Below are 11,374 nucleotides of genomic sequence, written 5' to 3' on the forward strand. Positions count from 1 at the left end.
AATGCATGTGGAACTAAGTTTTAAATAGTCTCTAAGGAGATTATCTATGAGTTAGCTATAAGCTATTCTATAAAAGTAACTTCTGTCTGAGCTTTAAAACCTAGCTGCAGCCTGGGCATGGCGACTCACGCCTATAATCCCAGCACTTTGGAAGACCAAGGCAGGAGGATCACTTGAGGCCAGGAGTTCAAGACCAACCTGGGAAATATAGTGAGACCCCATCTCTACAAAACAAGCAAGCAAGCAAACAAACAAACAAAAACCTAGCAGTAAATCTAATGAAAGTGTTTCTGGCTGAGAAGGCAGCAAGTGAGGTGAGAGCTGACCACGTGGGAAGCTAGGGGACAGTTAACGCTGTGCTCCAGAAAGAGTACAAGCCTCTTCGCTCCACCACCAGACCTGGCTTTTACACACGCCTTCTCTGTTTCTCCTAGGTAAAACGGGAGCTAGCAGGCGTTCTCATTTTTGAGTCTCATGCCAAAGGAGGAACCGTGTGTAAGTAAAAACTGAACTGGACTCTTGCGCCTGGCAAGCATCCCTGTGACCCCCATGACCGCTGTAACCCCATGCCACAGGAAGCCAGGCTGCAAGTGCTCTGCCTCTTGGCCCTGGGTCTGACTTGGCAGAGTGTCCTGTGGCACACTTGTTTTTTCTAGACCTGTGATTATTTCCAGCACATGTCAGTTATTCTGAAGTATGATGGTTTTCTAGCACCAGCATGTGCAACAGGTGCCAACCTGACTACCCTGCTGCCTACCCTACCCTATCCTACTGGCTCATGGTGGTGTTTAAAGACAATATGATGAAGTCGCTGCTCTACAGGCTAGGCCTGAGGCAGTACCTTTCCCGGTGACCTCACTGGAAAGGAACAAATCTATCTTTGAGACTGCTGGTTAGAATGATATTGAAACAATCCTGTGTTCTTTTTCTTCTCTTACTTCCAGGATCCAAGCCTGGGAGACTTTCTCTGCCTCAAATACGTATGCAGTATTAATATATAGTATATCTCTAAAATCCAAGTTCTATTAGTTCTGTGATCATATTTGGAAGCAAAAAAACTTTGATATGAACATATGTGAACAATATTATGTAAAATGGCATTTCTTACTAGTCTTACAAAAACCTTGCTTGAAAAGCAGGGTCTGTGTTCTCCTAAGGTCAGGACATGCCTCCTTCTCTAATCTCTCTGGCAAGTTCTCAGAAGTTCTGTAGTAAGAAAGCTGTTCACTGGGCCAGACGCAGCGGCTCACACCTGTAATCCACACTTTGGGAGGCAGGGGTGAGAGAATCACCTGAGCCCATGGGTTCAAGACCAGCCTGGGCAACTTGACGAGACCTCTTCTCTACAATAAATTAAAAAATCAGCTGGGTGTGGTGGTACGCGCCTGTAATTCCAGCTACTTGGGAGACTGAGGCGGAAGGATCACCTAAGCCCAGCAGGTTGAGGTTGCGGTGTCCATGAGTGTGCCACTGCACTCCAGCCAGGGCGACAGAGTGAGACTTTGACTCAAAAAAGAAAGAAAAAAGAAAACTGTTCACTATATTTAAACAGACATTTCCTAACCCTAGTGACACCTAGAACACTTTTTTTCATAGATACCTGTTAACTTTTCAAGAAATAAGAGTTCAGAAAATCTTGCTCTTTCTTCAGACTAAGTTAGGTTAGTCAAATAAGCAGGAAGTATGAATTGTAAAAGCAAAACAGTTTTTTCTTCTGGCCATCAAAGGTGGTATTTCTGACATTGATATCAATTTTAGCAAAATGTTATTTCTTTACATTTTAAAGGTTCTCTTTCTTTTTTTTATATTTATCGTTGTCAATGACGTGTTCCTTTTTCTTTTATTCTTTGCATTTAAACTTACTGTTTTCATTTTGTTTTAGTTTAAATATTTCAAACAAAAATAGAGAATATTATGAATGCTTTCTTAATCTTTATCAAAGATTGTGCCATATTTTTTCATATTTTCTAGAGAATAAAATTGTACTGTTACAGTTGAAGATCTTTAGTCTGTTCTTCTCATTTACCTCATTCTTCTCTTTCCCTCTCCCAGTAACTCCTACCATGAATGTAGTTATATTGTTTCAACCCATTTTTTAAAGAATACTGTCAGTCCTCCATATCCGTGGGTTCCACATTCATGGATTCAACCAACTAAGGATCATAAATAGTCCTCAAAAAAAGAATATTTTATTGTGTCTGTATCAGACATATACAGACTTTTTTCTCTTGTCATTATTCCCTAAATAATATGGTATAACAACTATTTACAACACATTTACATTCCTTTGGGTAATCTAGAAATAATTTAAAGTATACAGGAGGATGTGTGTAGGTTATATGCAAATACTATGTCATTTCATATCAGAGACTTGAGCATTCCTAGATTTTGGTATCCATGGGTGGTCCTGGAGCCAATTCCCCATGGATACCAAGGAATCATTGAATGTAGGGGTGTATCAATTAACAATTTATTGTGTTGATTTGATGTTTTTAAGCTTCACATTACAGGTCAGACTACTTTTTAAAACTATTTTTCCCTGGCATGAGTTTTGATGAATTGTGGGGAAAATGTGTATGACTTTAAAAAATGGATTGCTGGCAAACTGATATCTCATAAAAACCTATCTTTTAGGGCATAGCTAGGAGTGCAGTGTTTTTTCTCTCTTTCATGTTCTGTAGAAAAGGAAATAATGTGCCACTTGAATAAGTCAGGATTTGCCAGTGATTTTTTTTCATATTCTCTGTATGTGTAATTCTGGGGACTTAAAATGATGATTTGATAAGCTGTAATTTATATTGATGTGCTTCTATTCTTATCATAAATCTTTTCATCTTTTTGTGTCTAGTGTTTAACCAGGGGGAAGAAGGTACCTCCTGGTATATTATTCTAAAAGGATCCGTGAATGTAGTCATTTATGGCAAGGTATATATATCTTTTTCTTTTTGAAAGTTTATTACGCTCCATTTACTAGTTGGTGGCTCTAAGTATTAGCGATGTAGTACTTCAGTTAAACTTGCAACAACATTGTTACTGGATGCAGAAAAGACATTATTGTATTTTTAATCATAAATTATCTCAATTATCATACCCAAAGTAGTACTGCACTTTCTGGGCTTGTCACCTTATGGATGATCGTGTATACAGTGAAGCTAGGCCAAAGGCCATATTATTTAATGAAAGAAAGATGAAACATTATAATTTAAGTATGTGATCCCCCTCTGGCATCCTCAGGTACGTGAATCATAAAAGCAAAACAAATTTTTTACTTTCGGCCATCAAAAGTAATATTTCTGGCATTGATAATGATTTTAGTAAGGATGTTCTTTCTTTAAATTTTTTGGTGAGACCTTGTATCTAAAATAAAAGAAAACAAAATTAACTGGGCATGGTAGCACATGCCTGTATTTCCAGCTGCTTGAAAGGCTGAGGCGGAAAGATCACCTGAGCCCAGCAGGTCGAGGCTGCGGTGGCTGTGAACATGCCACTACACTCCAGCCCGAGTGTCAGAGTGAGACTCTGAATCCCAGAAAAAAAAATTGTTAAAGGTTCTCTTTAATATTTTTATCTTTATGGCTGTCATTTGTATAGAAAGTATTTGGGGGGAGTGGTCTTGTGGCAACAGGCGGGTGGGTGTTTGCTCCATCTTGGAGGTTATCTTCCTCTGCATACTCTGCTCTTTCCAGGGTGTGGTCTGCACATTGCATGAGGGAGATGACTTTGGCAAGTTGGCCCTAGTAAATGATGCCCCGCGAGCTGCCTCTATCGTCTTGCGAGAAGATAATTGCCACTTCTTAAGAGTAGACAAAGAGGATTTCAACCGGATCCTGAGGGTGAGTCCAAAGCAAAGTATGGCTAAAAGGCAGCCATGTTTTCTTTTGCCAAATAAGCAAAGATTTTGGCATAATGTTCTTTGAGCAGTCCTATGATGAATGAGCACTCTGGAACAAAGGACCTGGGTTATAAATCCAGTATGTTCAATGTACTGGCATGCTTCTGAGATTTAAAAGTGATATTCCAGTAAGCCTGCAAATGCAGGATGCTATGCTAGACCAAACCCCTCTGCACACGTCTGCACTTATCTGTGGGAATTGACGATATGTAGGGATTTCCTTGGCAAAATGTCACAGTCTGAGAAGTTTCTCTCTGACATCCTGGGCATCCCTCTTCGTGTCCTTCCCCATCCCACTCTCCAACGCAATGGCAGCCCCCCTGTCTGTGTCTTTCTCTATGCTAGACCTTCCTGGTCTCCACCTTCTGTCTCTCCCCGAATCTGAATCTTTCTCATATCACCACACGCTCCCTTGATTTATTGAGCAATTACATTTTAGTGGGAATTAAAGTCTATCATGGTTACTCCAACTGAGAGCATTTAAAAAAAAAAAAAGCTTATTCTATGTTTTAAAAAGCAACAACAAAACAAAACAAATAATACTATACCACTTTACAGGAAGCCTTATAACAGAGCAAGCCCAGTTTCCCACTCCTGTCCATTATAATATTGCTGTTAATCATTTAACCAACTGAGAATTTTATTTTTTTATTTTTAAAAAGCTTGCTCTGTATTTAAAAAAGCAACAACAAAGCAAAACAAAATAACACTATACCACTTTACAGGTAGAATAGGTGCCCGATAACAGAGTAAACCCAGTTTCCCCATCCTGTCCATTATAATATTGCTGTTATTCATTTAGCCAACTGAGCATTTTCATTTTCAAGTGCTTCATCTCAAATTGCTCAAACTAAAGGAATTTCAGACATTGGCAAGGAAGTGAAGAATAATCAGGGTGGTAGAGGGAGCCGTGCACTTAAAAACTGACTGTGTAGTGAGCCTACTCTAAGCTTCTCACGGTGTCTGGGAGAATGGGTGATGTTTAGAAATGCTTCCTGGTCTCTCTCTATGATGCAGTCCCTGGTCCCTGGCAGAAATGACCCAGCTCTGTCTGGGAAGTGCCTGACTGTGGACTGCTAGGGATGATGACAATGTCCCAGCAGCCCTGGCCTCACAGGGGGCCTCTAGTCCTTTGCGCCCTAGCTTGAGTTCACGAGGGGGCTATTCTTTCTAGGGTGGCTCTGCCCCTTCTCTTCATGCTGACTTACAGAACAGGCTGCCTCCTCTCCTTGCAGCCTTAGCATCTCTCTGTGCCCCATCCTCAAGTCCTAAATGCTACTTTTGTACTGTCCGATATATTTCCATTCTTTAACACTGATTTACAATGTCATCCCTGCGTCCTGATAAATGGACATCTATCCCTACATGATCATAAGCATTTGCCATTGGTGGCAAAATTTCTGACAATTTAGTTTGTCTTAGGGATGCATTGTCTTAATGCAAAGAAAATTAAATTAAAATTTAGACCATTGAATGATGTTCAAAAAAAAATACCACGTAGAATTCTTATCTGATCTCTTTTCAAATGGGGGCCAAATGTTGAGGAAAGGCACATTAAAAATGTGTAACTAATTATTTTAAATATTGAAGTTAGTAAATTGTGCTACCTCTTTGAAGTTTACGCACTGGACTTTACACTCAGCCAAAAAAATTATTTGAAAGAACCATATTAGGGCCATCATCATTGATATAATTTATAAAATCAGAAGAACTGAAAGGGGTTTTTAGTATATTTTAAACGGATATTTTCTTTAAATATTATGATTCAAGAAAAGAGTTTTCCTACTCCTGGGAAACTCAGAAGAAAAAAGAACTTTGCTAATGCTGAGTGCTAGTTACCACATATTTCTATAAAGAATAAATGCCTTAATAAAGAATGATATAATCAACATTGGAGACTCAAAAGGGGAAGGGGGCAAGGGGTAGAGAGACAAAAACTTACCTATTAAGGTACAGTGTACACAGGTCGAGGTGGTGGGTATACTTAAAGATCAGACTTTTGCACCACTATATATTGCAGTCATGTAACCAAAAACTATTTGTCCCCTAAAGCAATTGAAATAAAATAATAAAATTAATTTTTGTAAATGCCTTTGCTCCCCTGCCTTCCCACACTGCAGTCCTCTCCCACACATCTCTCTCCTCTGCTGTTTTCTGAAGCTGGAGTAAAAGCAGAGTTTTTAAAACACATCCCTCAAACCTCATCCATTCCTCTCTCTGACCGTTCCAGCCCTTGACTTTGAAAATGACTTAATTTGTAGACGCAACAATTAGCATCACAAGCGCCAAATGAGTTTCTGAAGCATTTGAAATTTTTGTCATTGTCTGACTAAACGGCGGCATCTGTATGTGGTGTAATTTGTATTTGCAGGACGTTGAGGCGAATACAGTCAGACTTAAAGAACATGACCAAGATGTCTTGGTGCTGGAGAAGGTCCCAGCGGGGAACAGAGCTTCCAATCAAGGAAACTCACAGCCTCAGCAAAAGTATGTTTGCATCCAACACTGTAATTGCCAGACTATGATTAACCTTTTCACATGGTATCATCATCTCTACAATAGCATGTTCTCCTTTTTTGTGGAAGACGGCAGTGTGTGTGACTTTTTTCCTCTCTATTGACTAATCACACATCTTGTGGAGTATAATGTATCCATTTCTGGCACTGCATTGAGCTTGGTGCTGCCTAGAGTAATTCTGGAGAGAATATTCCTTTACTCTAACAACCACTCTCCGTACAGTGTTCAACTGTAATAGCTGAGGAACAGGAGGCGAGCAAGGGAACAATGGGACTGGGAATGCCAGGCAGCTCAAAGGATACGCAGGCCCCTGGGTGATGAGAACCTTTGATATTTGAATTTCGAACGAAGGATTTCTCATGAAGTGTTTTCATCTTGTTATCAGAATGAGCGTCTTTGATGGAAACCCAGATTTCAAATATAAAGCAGTCTGTTGATTGCAGCCCAGAAGCATCCATTTGGCCTCATTCATCCTTATTTCTGCTGATATAAAAGGGGCATTTGCTTCACGTTTTTCAGTACTCCTGTTTAACTTGAGCCTTTTTCAGTGTATCTGTGTTCAGCTCTTGCTACAACTCCCTGCATAAGACTTTTTCATCAAATGTCCCAGTATTTCAGTGGTAAGGCAAAAGGACGGTAAATGTGGCTCTAAGAAATCATGGAAAATTGTAGAATCTAGTTTTTCAAATGGAGATTAATTTTCAGTCTCAGTGTAGTGCAAACACCAATTCTGTAGCTAAAGCAATGTCACTGGGTAGTGTCTTGAAAAGAAATGCATCGCAAGTAATTTTCCTTTGTTTGCCAAATAAGAGGGCTGTTCCCTTTATCAGGACATTCACCATAGTTGATGGTTTTTTTATTGTTTAACCTAAAACCTAAGGAGACTCAGATATTTTCTTCTGTATGAATCAACATATTTGCAAAGCAAGGAGGAAGAAAGAAATATGATATTATGAAATAGTCTTATTTTGCAGATTTTATCGAATCCTTATTCTGTGGTAACCCCTTTTATTTTGTGGTTTTTTTGGGGGGGGGTTGTTTGTTTTTGAGTTGGAGTCTCACTCTGTTTCCCAGGCTAGAGTGCAGTGGTATGCTCGCAGCCACCACAACCTCGACCTGCTGGGCTTAAGTGATCCTTCTGCCTCAGCCTTCCAAGTAGCTAGAACTCAACCTTCCAAGTAGCCACCGTGCCTGACTAATTTTTTTATTTATTGTAGAGACGAGATCTCGCCAAGTTGCCAAGGCTGATCTCGAACCCCTGGGCTCAGGCAGTCTTCTCGCCTCCACTTCCCAAAGTGCTGGAATTACAGGCATGAACCACTGCACCCAGCAATGATGACCCTCTTTAAACTCAAAAAGTATAATTTCTGAGGAAAGGCCCCAGAGCTTCCTAAATTTTAAGCCCCTCCATAGACGTGGTTGATACCATGTTATCAAAGTCGTCTAGAACATTAGGTCAAAATTCATTACATGGGGGGACCCCTTTCAACTCTGGTCTCCCTTGAGAGAGGGCGACATGAAAAGGACCCCTGAGAGCAGCTTTTCATTCTTCACAGAAATGATTTTGTGCATTCATTTTGCACTCACTAATATTTCTTAAATGGCTTACTATTTGCATGTACATGTTTTTGATTTATATAAGGAACCTAGATGGGACTGCAGGACACAAATAAAGAGACATATAAGGGAAAACCAGACACAGGGTTAAAATAAATTTAATACACATGGTTTCTCCTTTTCTATCCCCTTTGGTTTGATTTCATAAGAAACCTATTTTTGGAGAACACCCTGAATGGAGGACATTGTAACAAGCAAATGCTTTTGATCATTCCCCAGTGATATAAAGAAGTGAAGCAATGCAACCCCCTAGGGGACCTCTTGATGAAATGTTTCCAGGTTAAGGAGAAATCTCAAGACTTGCTTGTTCAGTTAACATAATTTTCCTAAGACATCTGAAGCATTATTAAAGAATGAAGATTAACCACCATAAAATGGTCTAGTTAAATTTAAAGGCTCCAAAGAAAATCATTGGGATTTAGCCCAAACCTCCACATTAAAAAAATGTTGTCCTTGTCATTCTTCTCAATAGGCTAGAAAGACAACTGTTCAAAACACTTGGGCAAGATCATCTTCAAGAAGAGACAGTAGCAAAAGAGAAATAAATAATAAATACATTTTGATGAAAGTTTTGTAGTTTTATAAGTAAAATGTTTTTTATTTTTGTCTGGGTCACCCTCTGTCACCCAGGCTGGAGTGCAGTGGCACAATCGTGACTTGCCAGAGCCTCAACCTCCTGGGTTCAGGCAATTCTTCTGCCTCAGCAGTGCCACCACATCCGGCTAATTTTTTTTAAATTTTTTTGTAGAGACAAGATCTTACTGTGTTGCCCAGGCTGGTCTTGAAATCCTGGGCTCAAACAGTCCTCCTGCCCTGGCCTCCCAAAGTGCTGCACTCAGCCAAAAGGTGGTTTTTAATGCAGTCCTTTTGATGTTAGCCCTTTGCAAATATATTGGGGAGTTTGCAGTATTTAAAATAGAATGTTGAGAATGTAGGTTTTATACACTGTATTTTGCTATGGAAATCTGGGGAGTGGACAAAGCATAGGTCTGAAAGTTGGTGGAGTCTGAAAGTTTGCGAGATGAAGGTAAGAAAATTGCCTGAGCCCAGGGGTTTGAGACCAGCCTGAGCAACATGGCAAGACCTCATCTCTACAATAAATCAAGAAATTAGCTGAGCGTGGTGGCACGCACCTATAGTTCCCGCTACTTGGAAGACTGAAGTGGAAGGATCACCTGAGCCCCACAGGTCGAGGCTGTGGTGGCCATGAGCATGCCACTGCACTTCAGCCTGGGTGACAGAGTGAGACTCGAACTCAAAAAAAAAAAAAAGGGTCACCATGTTGGTGTTGCTAATAATGTGATTTTTCTAATTCACTTTCTCCCTGAGAAACCCAGAATAGTTTATGTATACATTTTAAACTTTCAAAACTCTGATTTTAAGCCTCTTAGCTCTGAGTGTGACATTACAATGTCAATATAAGACAAAATTTCACATGATAGATAAGTTATTTGGTGCCCTCAAATATCTACTTTTTCAGATGTGTGGGTATAGTAAGAAAGAATCTAAAATGAATGTTCTTGATTTAGTAACTGTGTTGTTTTTTAAAGTTTTTTTTTTATTGTTTTCTCATTGCTCGACTCCATCCTGTTTACAAAAGGAGAGTTTCTTTCAGGTTCCCCTTCCCCTATCCTTTTCTGTTCTAGGTGCAGATAGAAGTATCCTCATTTGCAGACTTCGTGTTGGGAAAAGATCTTTTGTCACAGGTTTAAAACCTTATCGCTTATATAATATGATCAATTGGAGTTCACTCTAAACTTGGACTAGAGTAGCTCTTTCATGCAATAAACTAAAAAGAGCTATGCTGTCTGGTCCTCGAGTGAACTTGACCTTGAACAGAGGTCAAGCAGTAGGTACCTGGTAGTGGCCAGTCTAAAACAAAACCACCATGTGATGTTTCAGCCAAAACCAGAGCCCCAAGATCCCAGAGGGCTGTGTCTGGCTAGAAGCTCCTGACCCTCTCTCTTCAGAGTTCCAGGCACTACCAGGAATACCAACACCTAAGAGCTCTTGTTGGAGATTAGAACAGAGGCTGGCGTTAGGGCAGCCACAGCAGCTGGACCACTAGAGGGAGTCCTTGGCAGTGAAAAAAAGATCCCATGGTGTCTCCCACTGGCCAGGTAGGCAGAGCTTAGAGAAGTCCCCGTCTCTCTAATGAGGTGGTAGGAAATCTGGATTGCCATCTGAATCTACATTCTTTTGACCAGTCGTAATACCCTAGCTAAGGGATGTCCAAACAGAAATACCAGAACTTGCAGCCAGCTTTCTATGAGAATTATAAGGGATGACCCCCAAAATACAGAATTTATGTATAAAAAATTGTGTATTTATTTTTACATATTTAAACTTCAGTCATCTTCAAAGTACTTTGTTTGATGCAATACACCTATTGAGACACTTTTTCCACTGCTCAAAACAGTTTTTGAACTGTTTTGTGCTTCTGCCGCTTTTTTTGTTTTGTTTGTTTTGTTTTTTGAGTTGGAGTCTCACTCTGTCGCCCAGTCTGGAGCGCAGTGGCATGCTCACAGCCACCACAGCCTCGACCTGCTAGCCTCAGGTGATCCTTCCGCCTCAGCCTTCCAAGTAGCTGGAACTACAGGCGCGCGCTACCACGCCTGGCTCATGTTTTGATTTATTGTAGAGACGAGATCTTACCAAGTTGCCCAGGCTGGTCTCAAACCCCCAGACTCGGGCAATCCTTTCATCTCAGCCTCCCACCGTGCTGGGATTACAGGCTGAGCTACCATGCCTGTCCCCTTCTGCTGTTTATTTCACCTTTTCCACATCAGCAAAATGTTTCTCTTTGAGGACTTTTTTCGCCCAAAGAAATTTTTCAAAAGCCACTTGTCTCTGTGAGATCGGGTGAACAGGGAGGGTGAGGCACAGGGGTCATGCCATTTTGAGTCCAAAACTGCTGAACACTCAGCATGGTGTGGACAGGTGCGCTCGTAAATCACCCATCACAAAATGGTCAAACGTGTTGAAAGAATCTCAAAAAAAAAAAAAAAATTCACTGAAGCCGAACATAGCCTCTCACAACAACACTAGCTGGTAACACTGATGCTGATGGGTTCCTAGAGAATTTACCTAGCGGGGAAAGCCTGTACTACACGGGGCCCACTCTCCAAAAGACAATTCCAGTTTTGGGGGGTTCCCTCTCATCAACGTTTAACAGGGGCACACATTTCACAAACTAACTGATGTGTCAGTCATGTAGCTAGCAATAGAGTTTGCAACTTCCAAGCAACATCTACCCAATGCCATCAAAGTAGCAAACTAGCATTCCCGGTTTTCATGTAATGTAATATATTTATACTTTTTTTTTTTTTTTTTTTGAGTTGGAGTCTC

At 40.5% G+C, this 11,374-nt stretch overlaps 1 protein-coding gene across 7 annotated transcripts in view; it reads left to right on the forward strand.

The window, feature by feature from the left end:
- Window positions 1-11,374, forward strand: part of RAPGEF4 (Rap guanine nucleotide exchange factor 4) — a 337,463-nt gene that overhangs the window by 261,755 nt on the left and 64,334 nt on the right. For all 7 annotated transcript variants that reach the window (XM_008064745.2, XM_008064747.2, XM_008064746.2 and 4 more), the window contains 4 exons: window positions 435-495; window positions 2,849-2,925; window positions 3,687-3,833; window positions 6,264-6,379. In XM_008064745.2, the coding sequence (XP_008062936.1) occupies window positions 435-495; window positions 2,849-2,925; window positions 3,687-3,833; window positions 6,264-6,379 (401 nt within the window). The remainder of the gene's footprint in view (window positions 1-434; window positions 496-2,848; window positions 2,926-3,686; window positions 3,834-6,263; window positions 6,380-11,374) is intronic.

The sequence above is a fragment of the Carlito syrichta genome, unplaced genomic scaffold (genome assembly GCF_000164805.1).
Source record: "Carlito syrichta isolate Samal-C Ts95f unplaced genomic scaffold, Tarsius_syrichta-2.0.1 Scaffold307991, whole genome shotgun sequence".
NCBI classification, from domain to species: domain Eukaryota; kingdom Metazoa; phylum Chordata; class Mammalia; order Primates; family Tarsiidae; genus Carlito; species Carlito syrichta.